Genomic DNA, 25,540 nt, shown 5'->3' on the forward strand with positions numbered 1-25,540 from the left:
GTTGCACTTATTGAGCCTGTCATTAAAAATGCTTAAAGCAAGGATCCACTAATCAAATAAGGTCAAACTTGACTTTATATCTTATTCTCAATTTCTAAATTATCTTTTATTTTTTTACACAAGAGTAACAAAGCAATTTCTAATAAAATAGCACAAATCAAGTCAAAAGACCATTATCTGTACAGATAATGGTCTGTGCTTTTAAGAAAGTATGCCCCACCTAATTACGTCAGCTGTTTAGATAAAATAAATATTTCAGAGTTGATAACCTGAATAAATGCAAAAATCTGTATTCTGTAAATTTCTCCAAACCAACCTGAAATATATAGATAGTAATATATTTAAATTAAATAACTAGAGTTAACTAGCATTTCTATGTCTTCTTATTCAAAATAGTTTTTTAATAAATGAACAAATTTTGACATTTTTTATTTTTTTATTTCACCTTAAAATAATACTCCTTTTAAACACCTTTAAAGTGATTCAGAATAACCCAAAGAGAAAGAGGAATGTAACTAAAAAGAGAATAATAGATTCATTCTTAGACATTTCTTACAATCTGTATCATCAACACATTTTCTAAAAATCCCCCCAAAAAACAAATTTTCTTAAAAACTTTGTGTGATGGATTAAAGAAACACAAAGGCAGATAACTGCACAATTTAGATTAGCATTACATTAGCTTACATTAGATAAAACATCTCAGGTTTTATCATGTCTTGATAAATCTTATGCCTGTGTTGTTGCCATCATAGTCAGCAGTATTTGCTTCCTTAATCAGAAAATACGATAGAAAAAGAATAATTTATGATCACATTAATTTTAAATATGCTAGTACTAACAATGGCAAAATTATGATTAATTGACAAAGACAAGGTCTGAGAAGTCCAGCAACTCAAGGAAAATCTGCTTTACTTAAATGGTTATGAACACATGGGATAGTAATAATAATAATAATAATAATACAATTTATTTAACAGCGCCTTTCTAGACACTCAAGGTCACTTTACAAATAATACAAAAAAAAAGTAAACTGAATCCAAGGCAATGTGCAGGTATGGGGAACAAATTAAAGGCTGTTTTTAATTAAAACACACCCTGATTACATACATGGTTGAAAAATACTTCTGATTTTCACTTTTATATTTAATCATCCATTTATATAGCTGAGAAAAATAATTGTTTGCCTGTCGTCTTTGCTTTAAAGGTATGGTGAAGTATTTTTGCAAATTTTTGAAAAGACCAGCCCTTACCACTTTTAGATAAAAATGCACAGGCACAACCCTGTACCTGCTCCCAAGATGGAAGGCCTATTAAATGCATACAAGAGCATGCACAAGCCCACACAATTTCTCACACTCTGTTTAACAGTTGCTCTTTGCATCACTCACATAAGCTCAAACATATCACCAGAATAATTGACAATTAGGAGGACCTCCTATTTTGACGATCCAGCCGGAAAAACAACATCCTCCACTATACGTTTAAGATTTGCAGATCAGTCAAAATGCCTATTTACCTTCTGTACAGCAAGTTACCAATCACCTTGACATTTCAGACTTAACATGACACCATGTCACCTGTGTGAATTCTCATGTCTTGTTAAACTGCTTCCAACAGTAAACTTTTTTTCACAGGTAGAACATGAGAAAGGCTTCTCGCCTGTGTGAGATCTCATATGATGGGTTAAATCAGATCGAGTTCTAAATCGTTTTTCACAGATTTCACATAAGAAAGGCCTTTCACCCGTGTGAGTTTTCATGTGACAAAGCAAACTACTCCTGTCACAGTAACCCTTTCCACAAGTCTCACATAAGAAAGGCTTCTCTCCTGTATGAGTTCTCATGTGATAAAGTAAACCAGTCCTATCACTGTAACTTTTTCCACATGTTGTACATGTGTAAGGCTTCTCCTCTGTATGATTTCTCATGTGACGTTTTAAAAGAGATTTTGTGCTGTAACTCTTTCCACAAGTCATACATGAGAAAGGCTTGACTGTGTGAGTGGTCATGTGATAAATTAAACCACGTCTTCGAGTGAAAGTTCTTCTACACGTTGTGCATGTGAAAGGCTTCTCGCCTGTGTGAACTCTCATGTGATAAAATAAAGTGCTTTTGTCTCCGTAACCCTTTCCACAAGTTATACATGTGTAAGGCTTCTCATCTGTGTGAGTTCTCATGTGACGTTTTAAGAAAAATCTTGTGCTGAAACCCTTTCCACAGGTTGTACATAAGAAGGGCTTCTTTCCGGTATGAATGCTCATGTGACGTTTTAGGTGATATATTTTACTTTAATGCTTTCCACAGGTCGTACATGAGAAAGCTTTCACAGCTGTATGAGTTCTTTTGGGTGTGTTTTTATTGGAACTGTCAGCAGTGCCTTTCTCCTCTTTGGTTTTCTGGGATCCCTCATTTTGTTTCTGCTCTTCATTCCTCGGCTTTCAAAGACGTTTCCTTCCAGTTCCTGGTTCTTTGTCTTCAGAGGAAGCCTGTGAGATGAGCAGGTGCCTGTTTGGGTTCCTTTCATTGAGTTTTTTTTTTTTGGACATCAGGACGACTCACCACAATCGATTCCGCCTCCTGTTTTAGCATAACCAGCTCTTCCCCCTGACTGATGCAGAATGAAGAGCAGATTGCTTGCTGCTTCTCTTCCTCTTTGAACTCTTGATGTTCGGGATTATGTGAATCCTGTTTTGTCTGCAGTGGTTCTGTTTTTCTCTTTAACAAAGATGGCGCAGCCCATCTGGTGGCAGAGCTTAGTGGGATCCTTCTCTTCTTCACACACAGAATTTTGTGGGAGGTCTGGAAAAAAAGACAAAACAAAAGCTCATAGCTCATTTGAGTAAAGGAATACATTGTTTGATTTTATGTATCAGTGCTTCTGTGTTTATTTTGTCTGTCTGCCTCAAACTTCTCTGACATCCACTCACACTGAGCCTGATTCTAATGGAGGTTTCCTCCACGTTAAAAGGGAGTTTTTTTTTCTCTTCACTGTTGCTGAATGCATATTTGGTGTGAGGCAGTGTTGTAGTCAAGATCACCTAACTTGAGACCAAGTCAAGACTAAGAACAGAGTTTATCGAGATTAAAGAACAAGGGCCTGATCTTTAAAAACATGCAATAATTGGACATGTAAGGGATGAGCTACAAAGATTGCTCCGCAAATGACTTGCAACCGAGTTTGGCTCTGCCACATTAAAATGAGCAGATTGTGTTTGGACAGTCAGGAGAGGTGGTAAAAAAGATGAGGCTAATAAGACATACAGTTGGAAGTAATTTCTTTTTTCTTTTTTAAATAGAGGCAGTCCATTTCAAACAGCTATGAAAAATGTAAGAAGATAAAAATATCTAAAGGTAAATAAAAGATTTACATGTCCTAAAAAAGCTGCAAATATACTAATCTTAACAAAGCTCTGTGTTAACATGGAAGAAAAAATCCTAGTCGCAAGAAGTAAGAGATGCAAAGCCTTTATGGAGGCTTTTGAATTTCTATTTTTTAAAATACACATGCCATAATATGTTAATTTAGTCACTTTTTAATTGTGGTTTTATATATATATTTATATATCCACTGTTGCTGAATGCATATTTAGTGTGAGGCAGTGTTGTTGTCAAGATCACCTAACCTGTTTTTTTTTTCAGTTTTTAAATAGGGTTTTAGGGATCATTATGTCTTTTGTCATTTTCAACAACCAATAATAGCAATACCTATAATCAGTTCAAAGTTTCCAGCTACAGTGATCTTCTATTCCAGCATACCTTAGTTTTGTCTCAACCTTTTAAATAAAGGTTGAGTTTAGTAAGCGCCTTTTCTCCTGTTGTTCCTGGCAGAATTATGTCATCTGGTCCATTGTTGTCTTACAATGATGAAGATAGTGTACTACATACATACTACATAAATCAAATAATTAAATGATTTCCATCTTCTTCCACTTATCCGGGGTTGGGTTGCGGGGTAGCAGCTTCAGTAGGGAAGCCCACACGTCCCTCTCCCCAGCCATTTGGGCCAGCTTCTTTGGGGGAATCCCAAGCGCTCCCAGGCCAGCCGAGAAACATAGTCCCTCCAGCGTGTCCTGGGTCTCAAACTGGGCCTCCTCCCGGTGGGACATGCCTGGAACACCTCACCAGGGAGACATCCAGGAGGCATCCTAATCAGATGCCCAAGCCACCTCAACGGGCTCCTCTCGATGTGGAGGAGCGGCGGCTCTACTCTGAGTCCTACCTGGATGACTGATCTCCTAACCCTGATCACCTAACCCTATCTCTAACCCATTTCAGCTGCTTGTATCCGGGATCTCATTCTTTCGGTCATGACCCAAAGCTCATGACCATAGATGAGGGCAGGAGCGTAGATCGACCGGTAAATTGAGAGCTTTGCTTTTTGGCTCAGCTCTCTCTTCACCACAACAAACCGGTACAGGGCCAGCTTCACAACAGACGCCGCACCAATCCGCCAATCGATCTCCCGCTCCATCTTCTCCTCATTTGTAAACAATTAAATGATTTCCTGCATCAAAAACAACAACGTATTTAAAGGCTTTGCACACATATTGTTGGCATGTAGGACATATATTATAGGACAAAGATTTCAATCCTAGAACATCCTTGAGAAGAGGGTTGCTCACAGAGCTTACTGCACTCCATGAGAACAATCTGCAGTTTCTTCTTCTCCACAAATAGTGATTTCAAATAACTTGGAAGTCAGAGGGCCACACTGTCCAACTTATAGCTTTGTTGTGAAACCTTGTTCTTTCTGTTGTTATGTATTATAAAACTCTCACTTTTAAATGGTATAATGGTGCCTCTCTTCCATCCGAATCCCTATACTGACCTGTTTTATCAGGTAATTAACATGACTCATAACCAATAATCAGAGATGGGAAGTAACGAAGTACAAATACTTCGTTACTGTACTCAAGTACATTTTTCTGATATTTTTACTTTACTTTACTATTTATTTTTATGGTGACTTTTTACTTCTACTCCTTACATTTTTACACAAATATCTGTACTTTCTACTCCTTACATTTTAAAAAATTGTCTCGTTACTTTAGTTTTGAATCATTTCAATGGAGTTACCGTTATTATTTTTCAAGTCATCAATACCAAATTCAATCTAATTGGATGGGAATCAAGGTTGCATTTGACGCACCACTACAAGATTGTGAAAACGAAGCCGTTTTCCCCCTCTGTTCCTAAAGTGTAGCCGCCATCTATCACACACAGCGTCGAATCCTTTACTACATTTCCCAGCATGCACCACAGACCGGCCGTCATGGCGGCGGCAGTTCCAAACAATTCACCCGGTAATTTACACTAGTTCCGAAATTACAACGTCACCTTTCATTCAACACTTTACTTGCTCACCAGCGTAGCAAACTCTGAAGGTACCCACTGCGACTGCTTCAGTATACATTCAGTAGTCGGCAATAAAACTTCCCAGTCAAATTACACATTCTCGCCCTTGGTCCGTCAGCATACTGGTCCGTGTGGAAACACGTACCGCATCGGAGCCAGTCTCTTATCCATTGTCCCAGGGCATTGGAAAATACTATTCTTCTTCTTCTTCTTATGGGATTTTATGGCGGTTGGCAGACTTGTGAATTGTGCATTACCGCCACCAACTGATATGGAGTAAAGCAAGAAAACAGGAAACGATTCACCCCCCCAAAAAAAAAAAAAAAAAAAAAAAAAAAAAAAAAAAAAAAAAAAAAAACCTGTGTAACTTAAACCAACATAATACTAAATCACATTTGCCCATATAATTTTAATTTACTCTAGGTCATCTTAACTCTGCCAGTTTCTGATGGTCCCATCGGTCCTCCCATCATACTTCCAACCATCTCCCAGTTCAAATCTTTAATGTCCAGATATTTTTCTGCAGCCTTCACTATTATTTTGATTTTTTCCGTTTTTTTTGTTGTCTGTGCAGTACAATTAATAACTTCTACCATGAAAAGAACAAAATTTGTCTTTTTAACAATAAGTGAGTCTTCATCAATTTTTAGAGATTTCTCTAGAGGTTTGGAATTTGCTGTGTGTTGAACTGTAGGTTTGGGTTTTTCTGACTGAGATGGGATCCTTTTTGCAGCTTCAGCGTAGGTTATTCCGAGCTCAAATTTCATTTTTTTAATTTCCTCAGACCTTTTGCTTGCTTCACAGCCGCGATAGGCAGCAGTATGTTCTCCACCACAATTACAGCATTTTATTTTAGCTTCTTTTCCACATTTTCCGTACTCATGTTCTCCTGCACACCTTCCACACCTCTGTTTCCCTTTACAAACTGCTGCAATGTGACCGAATTTTTGGCATTTGAAACATCTCAATGGTGGAGGATTGTAGATTTTGACATTATAGCTTATGTAACCGATGAATACTTTGCTTGGTAATTGCTCTTCTTCGAATTTAATTAGCACAGATAAACTGTCAGATCTTTCTCCGTTTCTTGTTGTTTTTAACCGTTTTACTTCTTTTACTTTTGCACCTCTTATGTTTTCCAGAATCTCTTTTTCAGAAATTTTTAGAGGAACTCCTCCAATGACTCCCCTGCTGAACTTTTTGTTCTCCATTAAGCTGCACTGAACTCTTATCCCGTCAATTTTGTTGATCCGTATTGCTTTGCCTTGCTGGGCGCTGTCTCTGCAGTTAATTAGCAGGTCTCCACTGTACAGAATTCTGGCACCTCTGACTTCTCCGACAAGTTTATTGATGGTTTTTGTTAAGTGAACCGGATTCCAATTTGTAAAAGAGTCTGCCTGATTAACGACTTTGAATATGACTTTGAATTCATTTTGTTGTGCTGTGGAATGTATGGAATGATCATCACTGGATTGTTCTGAACTAGATTCCCCTTGAACTGATCTCTGTTTTTTCCGCTTTTTCTCATTTTTTGATGTTGCTATCTTCCAACCTTCATTGTCACTATTTCCCTCTTCCATCCCACAAGAATCGCTTCCTGTTTCCTCACTACTCACGGCCCAAGACATTTCTCCATAAGCAGCTTCAAAACACGCGCCATGCACCAAACGACCATCCACATGCAATCTTTCCGGCCTTCCACCTCCGACGTTTCTTCTTCGTGGGAAATTTTAGTGCAGCGTTTGCTGTGACTGACCCTCTACCTAAAACCGGGAAAATACTATGATGGGACAGGGCTGTTAAGTAGGATTTCAATGTATGTAATAATTGTTAGCATGGTAATTAGTAGGTAAATTGGGACTGTTAGCATGGTTAAACTATTTCATAATTATGTATGTTTTTTGAATGAATGATGCTATTGTCTGTATTTTGTTTTCTACAATGTTAACTGTGCTTTATTGGGGATTTGCCTTCCTGTTTAGTTGGGCTGGCCCAATTGGCTGGTTATTGGTGGGTCTATTTAAGGGGCACACTCACAATGGCTTGGGAGGGCTGCTTGGAGAGACTGGTCGGAGAAACTGCTTTTGAAGGTCTGCTTAGAGAGACTATATTTAAAGTCTGCTTGCTGTGAGGCTGTCAGTGTTTTGTATTGCCTGCAATGGCCGGTTTTGTTTTCTTTATTTGAAAGTATTTTGTTTGTTTTTTGTTTGTTTTTTTGTCTTCCCCGTCACACCAGTAAATAAACCGCTACACGCTTTTGACCTGGAATTTTGTCGTCCGCTGGTTCTTACCACCTTTTTAAAAGTCATCTGCTTACACCTCCTCTGACGTGAGACGGGAGCTGGCGAGCCGTTATGTCACAAAGATGAATCGACAGATTTGGCTGTATTCATTCGCGGCAAATCATTGCAGCTTGGTTGTGGTGGCGTTAGCATAGTAGTATGGACGACAAGATGATTGAAAATGAACACAACGGAGATCTAGTCCTATTGGCAGACATCCATTTAAAATGTAGGCAACGGCATGAAAAAAGTGGTTTCTGCTTTTACTTTTATACTTTAAGTAAATTTACAAGCCTGTACTTTGTTACTTTTACTTGAGTAAAGAAGTTTAATCAGTACTTCCACTTTTACCAGAGTATTTTTTAACACAAGTATCTGTACTTTTACTCAAATACGGAAAGTGAGTACTTTTGCCATCTGTGCCAATAATAGAACCACATAAACTCCTTCAATCAAACATTAGGATCAATGGTGTTTCATACCTAACTGATGTAAAATAATCTGGGAGGAACGACTGAAATCCAGCTGTTGGCGCCCTCCATCAACCTCTTCCTCCGATTTGACGATTATTTCTTTAATGTCAGGGGGCGTTTCTTCGACAGCAGGCAGTGTTGGGCACGTTACTTTGAAAAAGTCATGAGTTATAGTTACTAGTTACTTCTCCAAAAAAGTAACTGAGTTAGTAACTGAGTTACTCCACAATAAAAGTAACTAGTTACTAGTAAAAGTAATTATTGCGTTACTTTTGCGAGTGTATGAAATTAATAACTGGGGATGTCTAATTCTGAAATCCTGTGTTTGGGTTGTTATAGATACTGCAACATGTAACTATATCTATCTATCTATTCCATCCATCCATCCATCCATCCATCCATCCATATTTCTCTCTTTCTCCATATAGGCTAATGATCGTTCACACTCTCCGTAGTTCCCATGTGGTGTGAGCACAGGGCGGCTGTTACATGCCTTTAGCGAGCATGCGCGTTTCCTGTCGCTTGCGCGGTGAATCGTGCCGCTGCGCTGTGCGGAGATGCAGGGGAAACCGTATCTGATGGGGAAACGCAGCTCGACGTAACACCAGTATTTCCATCTGTAAAGCGCGTTATACTATAACTATATACTATAACTGCATTATAGTTAAAGTAAGAGTAATAATTTTGAGTACTCGTTACTAAAAAAAGGTAGCGGTGTTAGTAACGCCGTTACTTTCAACACCGTTACTCCCATCACTGACAGCAGGTAATTTATCGCTGCTAACTTCTCCCTTAAGACCAAGTACAAACATTTTTTAACTCCAAATGAAACATAACACACTAAACCCGTCTTCAAACTGCTCTCCATCAAAACGATAATAACGTCAGTGTCCCCTGTATTTTAATGTCGTACCGAAAAAGCAGTGAACGACTTTTTGTTCCGCTTTACATTTTCTAATTTCCACTGGATAATCTTTTGTTTTATATGATACAGCATTTTATTTGATTTAATACAGCCATATTATGTGAATTAGATAAATATTATTTCATTAGATCAATTCATTAATTGAAACGCATAAAAATGGAAATTTGCACAGAGGCTAAGGGAAAAATAATAAGATTTCAATATCATTGCAGAATAATGAAAATATTTTATATACAGGCCCCAGGGCTGAAGGAAAAGCATATTTACAAATAAAACAAACCATAACAAACACTCATTTCTAATCTTTTTTTATTATTTATTACAATGCAAAACATTAAAGGAATACATTACACGTAACAGCCGGCGGGGGACACAAGCGGAGACAATGTTTTCTTAGACACATATTGCACAAATATATTGCTAATATTGTAAATGGTACATAAGGTGCAAGTTTTAACTGCTTTGACATTGGAGGACATTCCGATAGTTTCAATGTATTGTTTGAACTAATTTTTTTCAAAAATAGAAAAAAGTGTTTTTTCGTTGGTGTGATAATAATTGTACTTTATTAATCTCTTACTGGAGAAATTGACCTCTGCATTTTACCCATCGCCTTGGGATCTTTTTATATAGTAAAATCAGATTTTTTTTCATCACTTAGTAGTTAAGTATTGCTTTTAACAAATATTGTTTGCTTTTCAATAAGTCCTTGGAGAGCTATATTCTATTTTACTTGAGTGTGAATATTCCAGTGTAGTGCATGTGTTAATCGTTTGATACTCAAGGCAAAGTTATTTATATAGCACAATTCAGTATAAAGACAATTTTAAGCAAATTGATTAAAATTACCTTCAGGAGAAATATAAAAAAAGAAAAAAATCAGAGTACAAGTAAAAAAAGATAAAAGCATGATGAAAGCAGGTAGTAAAACAAAACAGCTGGACCACAACTTAAACTCCACACCTCTAGTATCAATTAGACAAATAAGCCCCAAACCAATTAAGCATTTTATTATAGAGGGATACTCTGTGCCTTTACCAAGACAAGGTTGAATCTGCTCCATAAACTACGTTTGGAAAGAATGACTATGAATCAAATATGCCCACCCCTCTGCAGAGGAGGGGTTGAGGTGGACTTTTTCCACATTGCAAAAATCTCTTGGCAGATATGAAATTAAGAATGCTCACAATATAACAAATGTTTCTGCAAAAACACTGCAGACACATGCAGGACAAAAGCCACAAAGAGAAAACAAGAAACCCCAGAACCAAATTAGAGTCACTAAGCCATTTGTAATGATCTGACATCACTGCACACGTAAGGCCTTTTTCCGTAAAAGAGGAAAACACAAAGCACTTGTGAACTATCTATGTTCTGTGCAAGAGTAAATAAATCAACCCAGCACACATTCTTCTACTACATCCTTTTCATTTTTGATATGAACTAACATTTCACCTTATTGGATGTCCAATCCAAAACTTCTCTCTAAAAACTGTAAAAAATCTTTTATTATCTCTAATAAAACAGTGACTAGAAAAGGCAAGATACAGCAGTAGAATAGTCTATTCACAACACTCATGAATACGAGTTATGTTATTAAATTACATTCTGTGAAAGGATAAATCCGCATGTTCATTGACATTCCAATTTGGAAAGATTATGACCTGGATGACTGAAAACCTTCACCATGTTCATTGACATTTATTCACAAATAATTAGCAGATAGGCAATGATAAGATTGTGTAATACCTTCTTTTTTTGTAATTTGGCTCAATATTAATAATAATAATGACTTAAATTAAGCTGAATGGTATCCCCGGTGGATTATCATCTTGATTGATTTGTATAGATTGCTGTTTAGCCAATAGGATAAAAAGTATACTGATCCACAGTTTTTACACTGTAGGCATTAGCTGTTGGATTTCACATATTATTGGACAGTAATGAGGACAGTTTTACAGAATTTTTAATCCTTTTTTTGTTTTTTTTATATAGTAAGATCATGATTTATTTTGTTTCAGGGAATGAGGCTATGAGTGCTGACTGGGGTGACCCCTGGTAACGGGATATTGTGTGTGTTTTTTTATTGTTTCTATTAGTTTATTGCCAAGAACTTTCTTTTTCCTTTGCTGTTTTGTAGTGCCTAGGCTGCCCCCCTTTGCTTTTACTGGATACTGATAAGTCTCAGTCTCCCTGATGTGATCTTAGTTAAAGCTTTGAATTCACTTTAAAATTCTCTGTAGGCTTTCGTTTACTATAATATAACCAGTCTTTTAAGAAGGCTTTCACAGGCTTTATGCTGACATAATTATTGCCTCTCACCAAACCTCTGCAGCTCTTTTAGTGTACCTCTATATGCCTCTTTATGCTGAGTGAACCCTTTGCCTGAAAGCAAATAAACACTCTCAGACTGGAATAATTTCAACGGTGTTGACTAAAAGTAAATTAAGAAGTGGGCATTTGTTGATATATACAATTTTGGTTGAAATGAGTCAGATTTCAACTTTTGTCTGAAGCTTTTAAGGACTTTTCTTAGGGTGACTACTTTTTACATTCACTTGAGTAAAAATATGTTGATGTTTTACCCTATACTCTATGCCCCAAGTTTAGCTCCACATTTTTTTTTTTATCTTTTTACTTGGTGTTTGCATTTCTCTTTTTCTTTATTCATAGGCATAAAAAATAAAACTGTATGAGTACTTAAAGCTTTCATTGCAAGTTCCTTCTATTATATCAAAAATAGAAAAACGTTTTTTTCGTTGGTGTGATAATAATTGTACTTTATTAATCTCTTACTGGAGAAATTGACCTCTGCATGTTACCCATCGCCTTGGGATCTTTTCATATAGTAAAATCAGATTTTTTTTTTCATCACTTAGTAGTTATGTATTGCTTTTACCAAGCTTTCATTGCAAGTTCTTTCTATTATATCTTTTAGCCTCCCAACCCTGTACATGCATCAGACCTACAAATAAAGCTGGCTAAGTTGGTTGTGTTATGAGATGCACCTCCAATGACCCATGCCAAGTCCAACTCAGGTTTTGTATATTTATTTTAGAACTAAAACAATGTCTTACATTGTTTATGGTTAATGAAATATGAAGATAAAGCGTTAGTGTCAGTCATAAAAACAGTTTAAGATGAGCTTTCACTCAACAAACCGATGGGTCGCAAGTATCAGGTAAATAACATGCATCACACCACAACATCTACCATGCTCAAAACAACACAAACATTAACTTTGGCTCTAACATTTTAAATTGTTTACAATCCCCTGGTAAACTCATAAAAGGAAGATTATAATGCAAACCTTATTTATTGCATAAGAATTGTTATTAGTCCCTTTTAAGTTAAATATTTAATCATCACATTAATAATTTTTGAAAAATGGATAATGTGATGATTAAATCACATTATCCTTAAGGATAGACAGGATACAAAGAAGAATAAGTGTACAATTCTGAGTAGTTTTAACAATGAGTCAATTCAAGATATTAAAACAGAAAATACAACAAAATGTCATATATAATCATGACTTGGAAAGCCTAATGCCTTTGAGGTTGTCATTAAATAACTGGCAGTATACTGTACTAAACATGAATTGAAATGAAAATCTTTTGATAAATATTGTATGAAATTTACCCTGATATTGATACAATCTTATTATAATGTGCAAATAACTCGCAGTCTATAAGTTCATATATAAAAAAAAACACACACACACAATTTCATTTTAGAAACCTATAAAGAACACTTAACTTAAAAAGTTTTACTTTCCAAAAACGAAAATTTAAATGTAAGAGGCTAGTTTTAAGTATTTCAGTTGAAACTCTTATCTGAAATACATTTTACTTATCTGCTACAGTGTACAATGTTATCCTATGCTTGAGGTTCACATTTAGACCATCTTGCCATTGTGAGTTCTTCCATAAATTGGACATTGTTATTAGGGCAGGGCAATATGGCTAAAAAATTTATTTTTGGTATTTTTCCTACCAATTTTTATAATCTCTTCTCGATTATATTTAATTATAAAATATGATAAATTAAATACATTAATGTAGTGCCTTAATGGAAACAAACCCCTATTTTCCAGTAAGTCCCCCTAAACATAAAATTGAATGAATTGATCCAATCAATTTTTTACAGAGCCCTACTTTTAGTGGAAATATTTTCACGTCATATTTTCACATGACAAACTGGCATCTTCCCTGCATGCGTTCTCATGTGACGTTTTAAATCATATCTATTTTTAAAACCTTTTTCACAAATCACACAAGAGAAACGTCTTTCACCTGTGTGAGTGGTCATGTGATAAGTTAAACCACTTTTTTCACCATAGCATTTTCCACATGTTGGACATGCGAAAGGTTTCTCACCTGTGTGAGTCCGCATGTGATAAAGTAAACAATTTTTTGTAATGTAACCCTTCCCACAAATACTGCAAGAGAAAGGCTTCTCCCCTGTGTGAGTTCTCATGTGATTTATTAAACTCTTTTTATCACTCAGCCCTTTTTTACAAATTACACATGAGAAAGGCTTTCTGCCAGTGTGAATTCTCATGTGAACTGTTAAAAGGCTTTTATAACTGAAACGTTTTTCACAGGTAATGCACCTGAAAGGCTTCTCACCTGTGTGGGTTCTCCTGTGAACTAATAAAAGGCTTTTAAGACTGAAACCTTTCTTACACGTAATGCACATGTAAGGCTTCTCACCTGTATGGATTCTCATGTGAATAGTTAATGAGGTTTTACGACTGAAACTTCTTCCACAAGCAATACACGAGAACGGTTTCTCACCTGTATGGCTTCTAATGTGAAGAGTTAAACTATCTTTGGCAGTAAACCTTTTTCCACAGGTAACACACAAGAAAGGCTTCTCCTTTGTGTGGGTCCTCATGTGACGTGCCAAGTTGCCTCTACTGTTGAACCGTTTTTCACAGGTGATACATGGGAAAGGTCTTTCTTCACTGTGAGTTTTCATGTGACGTGCTAGATGACTTTTATCAGTGAACCATTTTTCACAGGCCTTACATGAGAAAGGCCTCTCGCCGGTATGAGTTCTGATGTGATAAGTTAAACCACTTTTTTTACGGTACTTCTTTCCACATGTCTCACATGAAAAAGGTTTTTCGCCTGTGTGGGTTCTAATGTGTTCAGTTAAATTAGTTCTATCACAGTAACTCTTCCCACAGATCTCACAGGAGTAAGGTTTCTCACCTGTGTGACTTCTCATGTGATTGGTTAAACCAGTTCTATCACAGTAGCTCTTCCCACAGATCTTACATGAAAAAGGTCTCTCTCCTGTGTGACTTCTCATATGATAAGTTAGCCCACTTCTATCACAGTAACTCTTTCCACAGATTGTACATGAGAAAGGCTTCTCACCCGTGTGAGTTCTCATGTGATAAGTTAAACCACTTTTATCATAGTAACTCTTTCCACAGGTCTTACATGAGAAAGGCTTTTCACCTGTGTGAGTTCTCATGTGAGAATTTAGACTATTTCTTTCACTATATCCCTTTCCACAGGTCGTACATGAGAAGGGCTTCTCACCTGTGTGACTTCTCATGTGATATATCAAACCATTTTTTGTACAATAACTTTTTTCACAAGTCTTACACGAGAAAGGTTTCACAGCTGTTCGAGTTGTCAAGTCTGTATTCAAGTGACTGTTTTGAGAAAATATGTTACCAAACATTTCATAAGAAGATGCATTTTGGTCTTGGTGCATTTTCTGGGGTGTGTTTTGTTTTGAACAGTTGGCAATCACTTTCTGTTGCTTTGTTTTCTGGCATCTCTCTCTTTTTTCCGAAACTTTATGTCTCTTTTTGCCTGGGGCTTCAGAATAGCTGCCTTCTTGATCCTGGGTCTCAAATTCAGGGAATGCCTGAAAGATGAGCTGATCCCTGTCATTGTGGAGGGTTTCCTCATTGAAAGGAAACGCCAAAATCTCACCAATCTCATGTTTCAGTAAATGCTGCTCTTCATCTTGACTGATGCAGAGTTGCTTCTCTTCCTCTTTGATCTGTATATGTCTTACTTCCTCTTGTCCCTGGTATATTTGCAAAGGTTCTGGCTCTTCTTGGTCTAAAGTGAAGTTCCCCTCCTGATGGCTGAGCTCAGAAAAAAGTCCTTCCTCTTTAAACAGACGATTTTCTGGGAGATCTGGAAGAAAGAAAACAAAAGTGCATAGAGGTAAGTTAAAGAACCATTCACTTGAATCATTTAATGCAGCTACAAAGGGTTTATCACAAAGTTAAACAAAAACAAACCTGACCAAAATTTTCTACAGACCAGAGGTGAAATAGAGGTCTAAAAATATGACATCAGAATGTCTTTAATATTTCTGGATAGAAACTATTTATACAATAAATATACATATATACATATATATATATATATATATATATATATATATATATATATATATATATATATATATATATATATATATATATATATAAAAAGGTTCAAATGTATAAAATGTTCTGATCATATAAACCACTCAACAGTGGTAAAAAAGGGGGCACATAAGGAACACCCTTACCACTGAATAGAACACTAAGGCACCAGTTTAAGCTTACCAGGGGGCACTTTAGTATGCCTGTTGGCCTTTCAAGAGGGTACTTTAGCACACATGTTGGCTCCTTCGAATGCAGTTTAGCATGCACATTGGCCAGATATAGTGGATGCTATATCTGTGTTAATTGTGCTTTGGTGCTCGCTGTGTCCATAAAATGAACTAGGTGGTTAAATTGTGTAGAATCTAAGCTTTCCAACGATGTCTAAAACGTCTATATTGGTAAAAATGTTACCATTGTAATTTGCATGCTTTCTGAGTTGTTAGTTGTAAACGTAATAAAAACAGTCGCCGGCGATCAGGTGGGTTTTGAGAAGATATTATTTGTTTTTACGTATTACAGACAGCTATTTATATGTTAATAGGAAAATTACAACACATTTAGGTCAACATGTGTAACTATCACTTCAACAATAACTATCACTGTTATACTTCAAATAGTGCTGTCCTACAGAACATGTGAAGAAATACAGAAGCAACAAAACGGCAAAACTTCAGAACAGCATTAAAAAATAAGTCCCACAAATCAGTTTCTATCCAATTTCCCTTATTAACCTAAAAAATCAAAGAATAAAAATGTGTCTAAGGGAAGATACCCTCCATTTTGCCAATTTCTCCACTTATGTATTTCAATCTCATTTCATTCTCTTCAAAAACAGACTAAAGGGGATGTGCTTACGGGCGCAGTGGTTAGTGCACACGCCCCATGTACAGAGGCCTTAGTCCTCAATGCAGCCAACCCAGGTTTGAATCTTTGCCGCATGTCTCTCATCCTCTCGCATACCCCCTTTCCTGTCAGCCTACTGTCCAAAAATCAAACCACTAGTTCAATAAACCCGCCCCCGACCCGCAAAAAAAAAAAAAAAAAGAAGTTTAAATTGCATTATTTTTTTGAGTAAATCGAATAACTTCTCTTTATTTACTGTCCAGCAACTGAGACTTAAAATAGCACTGATGATATCTTCCATACTTTTGTTGGAAATGTGAAACTGTTTTTGAAGTAGAACCCTATTCTTGCATTACCCGTTAATATAGAAGACCAGTCAGCAGGATCTAGTTATGCAGCTCCTACATCACTGCTCTGTGCTAAATCAGAGGAGACAGTTACAGTTAAAGCATTACAAGAGGCAGCTGAGAAAGATGAGACAAAACAGCTGCAAAACAGCAAAGGAATGTAAGCTTGCAGTCCAAGGTTTGGCAGATGCTGGATAGTTCAGTTCAGTTTATTTATATAGCACCATGTCCTGACACGTCATTCAAACAAATCATAGAGAAAGTTTGGTTAAAGTTTTCTATCTAGGAAACCCTGCAGATTGCATCGAGTCATTGACTTTGCAGAATTCACTTCTCCTAGATAAGTAGGCAGCGACAGTGGGCATTCGCTTAAACTGTGTCGTTTACAGAAATCATTCACACTGAGCCTGTGACAATGCCAAACATGCAGGTTCAGTGTGAATGGCCTTCTGTTGTGGTCGACTGGGGTTTAAAAAAAAAACAGAGGCTGAAACACAAAAGGAAGTTAGCAGCACTGATCCATAAATACTTTTTAGGGCTAGCTCCATAAGTGGCCTTTTCTTTTTTTAGACAAAGCCATATATGTAGGTAGGTTTGTTCAGCGATATCTAGGATTGCCTATGTCTCTCCTAGACACAGCGATGGGCTCAGCTTTAACTGTCACTGCTCTCCTTCATTCTTTTGTCCTATAAATCAGCTCCAAACTCATCTGTCTTAACATTGAAAACAAGGGCTAGCTAAATCATCTATAATTGAAGTTGTTGACAGCAGCAGCCCAACTAATGCTTCCCTCCAGGATGGTGTCACAGCTAAACAGAGAGCTTTATGTTCTGAAGCAGCCTAAGCCTATTTTTGGAACTGTATCTGAAAAGAGAAACAGAAATGTGGTGCTGATAATGAGCCACTTTAAGCTTGCCCAGTACTTTTCTAAACACAAACAGCAAGACAGTAATTACTCATTTCATACTAGATACCCATTGTGCAATATTTTAATAATATTGTTATATAGGACTAAATGTAGTCTGAAATGTTGATTATGATTTTGTGATTATGTGTTTATGTTTATATTTTCCTTTAAGTAAAGGCTACATCAGAATAAGGTTTTGTAGCAGGTTGAACATGATCAGAATTGATCTTATTAAGCATTGTATCCACACTACTAAATTATTTTTGTCATGTCTGGAAATCAACATTTACATGGAAGCACCACCATGGATTTACTAGGTTTTATTCTGACCAGTCTTCTTTCAAATTTTGTTTCATGATAATGCAAACAGGCTACTCTGTCTAAAATGCAGTGAGCACCAAATTAGATCTGATTTTGGATCACATCACCCAATTTTGGTCTAATGTTATTTTCAATTAATCAAAATCAGTTTCTTAGACAGGACATAACTGCAGCAGTTTACCTGACTACTTCCCAATATCCCAATATTGTTGGATCCATTGATGAGTTTTAATGTTATATATTTAGTCAGCAAAGTTCACATATTATCTTTCAGAGTAAACTCGCTTAAACTAGTAGTCCACTTTCTAAGTGGGTGGGATTTCAGCTTCATGCAGCTTTGCTGTATAATTTCATAATGTTTGTAACATAGTGGGGACCAGGGGCGGCATATGGGGAAAAGTTAGGAAGAGTCTAAGGGCCCTAGGCTGAGGGGGGGCCCAAAAGAAGAAGAAAATATATTTCCCACTAGATATTTCAAATATAAAAAGAAAACCTTGGAGTGAAATAAATCATCTTAGAATCAATGTCTTTCATTGGACCCCAAATTCTTGGTGGCTCCCCTGGGCCACATTACAGTATGTTTTGGAATATGAGAGAAGAATAAGAGTTGAATACATTTTTTTCTACATGCAATACGTAGTCTCGTGTTTACATTAGTAAACATGACAGCATGTTGTGTGGCATCTCACCCCCAAACAGCAGCAAAAGCAGTTGCATCCCCCTCAAATTGTGGCATCTCCTTAAAGTATTGACACCTACCATATCGGCACCTATACTATCTATATTGGAAAAAGTACATTTGTAAGATGTATAATTTATATACTGCTCTTAAATATTGCTTGCTTGACTATATCACTCATTATCTAAGTCCTAGATAATAAGAATGGTTTAATTTTTTTATTGATCATCTAGTCACTGTTTCTTTTCTAGAAAGTTATTGCAGGGAGAAAGCAAGTCAGACCACAGAGAGGAGAATGTGAAACAGATGTGATTGTAGGATAATCTCTAATAAAATATTGTATATGTCCATGGATAAATAAAATCTAAAGACATAAACTTAAAAACGAAAATCCCAGCTAGTGGGGCAACTGTAATATGAGTGCATAGCCCTTACAAAGAAGATAGCTGAGCCCCAGCTTAAAAGAACAGGGTAGAGGTATGGGTGTCACGGAACACAAGCTCTAATTTCAATATTATTGTGATAAAAAGCAATAATTATTTTAGTTGAATCGGATGCCAACATCTGAAAAAACCCCTTCCTCAATGCTAACATCTACAGCCGGTGTTTCATACCTATTGGGATGAAAGGTGGTGTTTGGCTGGAATCCAGCTGACTATCCTGGTCCTCGATCTCTTCCTCTGATTTTATGATGATTTCTTCAATATCTGTAAATTTTTCTTCGGTAGGATTTAACTCCTCGTTGATAGCGTCTCTCTGAAGCTGAGCTGAAGACATTTTTAGATCAAAATTTCACATATTTACCTTTAAAAACCCAATCCCCTCTACAAACTACCTTCCAGCTAGAAAAAAAAAAAAAAGCTAACGCTAGTTCTCTGGGTGTCTCACTGTAACTGTACCGAGGAAACTAAAAACCAGGTTAAGTTCCGCTTTGATATTTGCGAAATATCGCTTATAATTTACAATCATATAAAATAAATTCAATAAAAAAACAATAATGCATTTCCGTAGCTCAATAAGGTACTCACTGAGTGAAACACATGAATTAGATAGACTCATGTTTTCACAATTGATTTTCTTTTTTTTATCACGATTTTATAATTACAACTATAATGAAAACATGAATTATTAACTGTATTACATCAGACTAATAAATAGAGACATCCAAAAACGTATTTTACCAAAAATATAATAAACCCTAATATAAAAATCCTAAAAACTCATTATAAAAACATGTAAAGCGAAGAGAAATAGGAGAGGTAATAAAATTGGGATATAATCCATTCAGAAATCTTAATTTTCTTCACCTGAAGAACTTTCTCCTCCCTCCTCTGTTTTTTCTCACCATATATTTCATAACTTTGCATTCTTTCATTCATGCATCCATCTCTCTTATTCATTGATGCATTTATGCATGAGTAATTGATACTAATATGACGTTCTAACTACTCATGGGAGTGTGCCAAACCCATCTATCCACCCCTGCCTCGGTCTCCCTTTGGTTTTACATCTTTCTTATCCATATGGCTGGATCATAGTCCCTCCTTACCCCTTCCCTCCCTCCATATACTAGAAAGCTGGGTTTGTTGATAGACCATATGGTCCCATCATATGCCGTCAATTAATTCTAATGACAAGAGATTGACAGGCATACCCTAACTGGCTGCAAACATGCCTTTTAAAAAAATTTTAGCATGCTAAATGCTTTTAAAAACAGAATAGGTATCTATTCTATTAAACAGAATGGCTGCACTTAATGTAAGAAAATAACACATTAGGATAGAGAAGTTATTTTTATATTCTCAATGCAGCATGTCTATTGCGATGTATAGAGACACTAAAAGATTTTGATTGCTGCATCCTTCTCTTAAAGTGCACTTAATGCAAAACCAGACCATTCCCCTGGTGCAAGTGAGACCCTGATGCATGGGAAGTCAGCTTTCCACTTTTAGGACCCTGCTCCTCTCTGTATTCATGGCTCTTTTTCCATAGCTGGCTGCTAAACAAAGCATGGAAGTTTGTTCTCTACTTATATTGAGCTTGATAGATGTCTCATGTCTTTGCTTTATACTACTTTATTATACCTCTCTGTTTAGGTTCCACACATCAGTGGAATTATTCCAGCTGTTATACAAAGTTGGATCATGTAACAGTCTGTTATATAATGGATGCTCACAGTGACCATGATCAGAGATAGAAATATATGATTTTGTGTCTTGTATTTTTTCATCAGATTGAGAAAAGCTGGTAAGCGGACATGATGTTTCAAATCCTGGTCAGTCTTGAAGGGAACATGCTGAGAAAAAGTCATGTTTTTAGGTTACAACCACCTTAATTCCACACTGGTGGTACGTAATTTTTTTAAGTTGTGTAGTTGTATTGCAAAGGCTGAAATCAGACGTCAGTTAAGGCCTTTTTTCATGACGGACACACCTTGTGAACTAAAAGTCCACCTGTTGATACTTGAAAGGAATAGATTACTACTATTTCCAACTCATTTGCTTTGACATACAAGATGCAGTAGAAGATTGGGTAGTGGCTGAAATTGGTCAATATATATATATATATATATATATATATATATATATATATATATATATATATATATATATATATATATATATATATATATATATATATATATATATATATATATATAATATAGCTGGAAGAATACATATTGAACCATATTGACCATTTTTCTCAGCAAAATATATTTGCTAGTGGTGCTGCTCAGATGTCAGTAACAATCCATGTAATCCACACATACAAAGGAATCAAACTATAGATGTTCAGAAATGAAGTTCTATGTAATAAAGTAGAGCGAAATGGCACAGTCCAAAATATTGAAAACAGTAAACTGTATTTAATACTTTGTACAAAAGCCTTTGCTGGTAATCACAGCCTCCTGTATGGAGAAATTAGTTGCATTCGTTGCTCAGGTGTGATTTTGGCCCATTCTTCCACAAAGTCTTCAAATCTTGAAGGTTTTGTGGGTCTCTTGCTAATTTACCTGCTAATTCCAGGTCTTTCTGAAGCTCTCCACAAGTGGTTTTTGGCTCTTGGACAATTCTTCTGATAATTCTTTTCACTCCTCTGTCAGAAATCTTGAGAGGAGCCCCTGGTTATGGTTGGTGTATGGTTAAATTATGTTCTTTCCACTTCCAACATTCAGAAGTTTAGAAATCCTTACGTAACCATTGCCACCATTATAATTTGCAACAATAAAGTTACGAAGGTCTTGAGAAAGCCAGTCTTGCTGCCTAGTTCTGATCTATCTGGAGTCTGCTGACGTCTTTTTGAGTAGCATTTGACCACATAATAGAGCAATATTCCAAATGACATAAAAATAAAGACTGTATTACCATTTTCCTTGTTTCGATTGACATATAATTGGTGTTTCCTCTAATTGATGAGATGTTTCTGCTCATTTCGGTCACAATATTATTAATATGTGAAGACCAAGACATTGTTTGATCTAAAGGAGCACCCAATAGTTTAATTTCAGTCACCTGCCCAAAAGCTTGGTGGTTTAAAGTTATATTTAACATTGGTGCATCTCCATTGGCATGTTTCGAGCCTAACATCATACACTTTGTCTTTAACACATTCAGCTTTAACCTTTTCTGCACTACCCACTGATGCACCAATTATAGTTCTTGTTGTAGGATATTTTTAACCTGATACTGATCTGATGATAGACATTTACAGTTGTGTCATCTGCATAGACAGTCATACAGGCCTAATGCAAAACATATGACATATCATTCACATAAATACTGTAAAGCAAGGGACCAAGAAAGCTGCCTTGTGGAATTCAAGGGTTACAGTGTCTGAAAATGAACCATGGAAACTAATACAGTTTTCTATCAACCAGGTAACTACTCATTATATGTAATGTATGACCTTTGAATCCATATGCAGATAACTGGTCAAGTAACAGTGAATGATCCAGAAGAATACAGGCTGCACTAAAGTCCAGAAATGCAATACCTACATTACTACTGAAAGTTTCTGAAGCAGGAGTTTATTTATAAAGATATTTCACTGAACACTTTTGTATATTTCTAACCCAGAAAACTAACACATATTCAAAATTTCTTCTAACTGAAAGAAGTGCATGTTTTTTTTCCCTCCCATTCTTTCTCATCTTCTTCAGACTCTTCACTGCCTGCTGGAGCACATCCTGTGTTGCCGCCATTTGGATGGGTCTCTATTCTCTAAGGTAGCCTGAACAAACAGTAGTAAACTCTGAGTAACTGTGCCTGTATTCTCTATATATAATTGATTAACTTTGTTGAGAAATCGTCGTGAAGATAATTTTATTATATAATCATAAATATCTAATACTGTGTGTATTAGTCCAACTAAAAAAACCGCTGCTGCAAAGTAAGGCCCTGTGACCTTTGAAATGGAAGTGTTATCTCCCTGAACAGATAAGAGGAACGGACCATGTCCTCTCAGTGGTGCTTCTTCCCACTAGAACAATTCCTATGCATTCCCCAGCTCACTAAAGGTGTCTAAGAAAGAAGAAGGTCATTACAAAGACAAATAAGTGTAAAGTCATCTGAAGAATCTTAAGAGAAGGAACCTTAAATCCTAAATAAGGAGCTGAAAGAGACTCAATCTCCACTCAGTTAGAATTAATTGATACATTTCAAAGTTATATTTAAACTCTTTTTCTGACTTTTGAAGGGTATTATTTCTTATACTAACTGATTTTTATTATCTGAATTTCAGATCTTCAGATAGACCTCTTTCCAAATCAAGGCCATTTATTAGACCAACGTGCAAGGAGAGATTTCCCTCACAGTGAACCTCCACGGTCCCAAAGCTTTCACTTACTTGAGGGAATCGCAGCATCTTCCTCTCCAGCATCCACATAAGAAGCTGTGAAAAACAATATATTTGAAGTGTTTTATTCCTGGTAATACTGGGCATTTTAAAGAATTATCTTCCCAGGACTAAATCTGTGCATGCATAACAAATATGAAGGACTGATGAGAATGTTGAAAATCAGAATTTAACATTATTTTTTCACCTGTACTGTGTGCGACACATTCAAAGGTACACTAGCTCATATGTTTTGGTTTGTGTAAAAAAGAGTTAAAGCCGTTTGCCACATTTCTATAACTTGCCTTTTTGTTGTCGGAAGGCAGTAGTCCAAATTTTACAAGAATCCTCCAAGTGTTTCCAAGGCTGAACTCTTAACTCTTTATCATGTCCATGTTAAGTGCATCCAGAAAAAAAAAAAAAAAAAAATAATAATAATAATAATATATATATATATATATTATTTTACATTAAGAGTTTAATAAAAATTTGAATTATGAAGTACAAAACAAATGGCGGGTCTTCGACGTTTTCCAGGTCAAGGACCCCCAAACTGATGGCGAGATGGAGCGGGGACCCCCCAATTATATACATTGTATGAAAGTGTGATATATCAAACTGGTCCTATAGTCACTCTATTACAGATGGATTAATGTAACAAAAGTAATTTCTCCCTGGGATTATTAAAGTATTTCTGATTCTGATTCCTGGTTGATAGACAGGTGTTTTGAATGAAACGGTGCCCAGCTTGAAAGAGCTCCTGTGTGTTGCTGAATGTGTGCATTGATGACTGAAACACATCTTCTCGCTCCATTAATCTGTTTACTACAGTGTGTTGAATTCATGTTAATGTGTATTTAAAGACATTTTAAATAGCAGAAAAAATTGCAGGGGGCAATATGAAAAAAAACCCAAAAAGTCTAATGAACCAAAACTTACGCGACCCCCCATGAAGTACCTAACCCCGTGTTGAACACCTCCGATCTAAAGATTAAAACAAAGGAGGATTTTCATTAATACATAAGCATAATCTAAGTTCTATCAGTTTAGGTCTAACATATCTATTTATATATTTCATTCAAATGAGCTTTTATATAATGGTAGAAATAATCCTAACTATACATAGAAACATATTGTCAATTTATTCCTGCCATCAAACAGTTTCAAACTCAGTAACAAGAATTTCAAAGTTACGTTTATAGGCCATGTAATGCAATCCTATCAGCTGCATTTTTTTTTTTTGGATATATTATCTGGCAACTGTATTTTTTAAAAAATAGTATTGAAATGTTTATGTTGCTTTACCCCAGCTAAGGTTTCCTGAACAGACTTTTTCCACACTATTTATTACTCCTCCAGGTGTATATAGCACTGGATTCAGTTAATTTTCAAAGCAGTCTCCTTTCATTGCATGGCTATTTAATCCAGGAAGCCGTCCTCCTGACCAATTATTTTATTTAAGGAGCTACATTGTCTAATGCATCATAAATGTGGGTAGTTACATGATAAAACACCAATTTTTTAGGGTCAGATGTTTTCTTATTTTATCAACAGTAATAGATTTGTGACTACATACAGCAGTATTTCAAATAGAGATGAGATACAAAGCTGGCATCACCTTTTTTTCTTTTATGAGCCAAGTTAGTATGTTAATACATTAAGTAATTAAAATATAAGAGAAAACAGATGAGCTACTTTGAAACATTGAATTTCTCTTTGGGATTAAAAAGTATTTTTGAACGGAATTGAATCACAAGCTGACTTGTAGAGTTCACTTTACCACACTATGACTGGATTAGAAATTATTTTTAAAATCAATCACATCTTGTAGAGATAATATATTTGTTGCCTCCCGCTTCATCCGAGACCGGGTCGCGGAGGCAACAGTCTCAGCAGAGACTCCCAAGCTTCCCCCTCTGCAGACAGCTCCTCCATCTCTGCTGGGAAGCCCGAGGCGCCTCCGGGGGCCAGCCGAGGGACGTAGAGATGAAATACTATTAAGAATAAATTTTGGAATTATGTTGAAGACCTGCTACAATTATGAAAAAAAAGACAGACACCTTAATGAATTTACACCAACCAGGTTTTTATTTCTTTCCTATTTATAACACTGAACATGAAGAAGACATTCATATAAAAACTTCATTAAACTTCCATTTGTATGAAG

The 25,540-nt window shown here is 36.1% G+C and overlaps 1 protein-coding gene and 1 long non-coding RNA gene across 6 annotated transcripts; one reads left to right on the forward strand and one right to left on the reverse strand.

Annotated features, from left to right (window-relative positions):
• Positions 1-463: 463 nt before the first annotated feature.
• Positions 464-19,412, reverse strand: LOC119778062 (oocyte zinc finger protein XlCOF6-like). Of its 5 annotated transcripts, none has more exons than XM_038277138.1 (2): positions 19,155-19,291; positions 464-2,801 (listed from the first exon to the last, which is right to left on the reverse strand). In XM_038277138.1, exon 2 carries the CDS (start codon positions 2,261-2,263, stop codon positions 1,577-1,579), a length of 687 nt encoding a protein of 228 aa, XP_038133066.1. In that variant the 5' UTR covers positions 2,264-2,801; positions 19,155-19,291; the 3' UTR covers positions 464-1,576. The 5 variants fall into 5 exon arrangements, with proteins under 5 accessions (XP_038133066.1, XP_038133068.1, XP_038133067.1 ...); XM_038277140.1 differs by lacking the exon at positions 19,155-19,291 and adding an exon at positions 8,122-8,231; XM_038277139.1 differs by lacking the exon at positions 19,155-19,291 and adding an exon at positions 5,367-5,545.
• Positions 14,822-23,754, forward strand: LOC119778076. Its single transcript, XR_005280015.1, has 3 exons — positions 14,822-15,234; positions 22,700-22,765; positions 23,281-23,754. It is a non-coding gene; the product is annotated as an uncharacterized LOC119778076 (long non-coding RNA).
• Positions 23,755-25,540: the final 1,786 nt, after the last annotated feature.

Source organism: Cyprinodon tularosa, unplaced genomic scaffold, assembly GCF_016077235.1.
Source record: "Cyprinodon tularosa strain WSP-4 unplaced genomic scaffold, ASM1607723v1 ctg13, whole genome shotgun sequence".
NCBI classification, from domain to species: domain Eukaryota; kingdom Metazoa; phylum Chordata; class Actinopteri; order Cyprinodontiformes; family Cyprinodontidae; genus Cyprinodon; species Cyprinodon tularosa.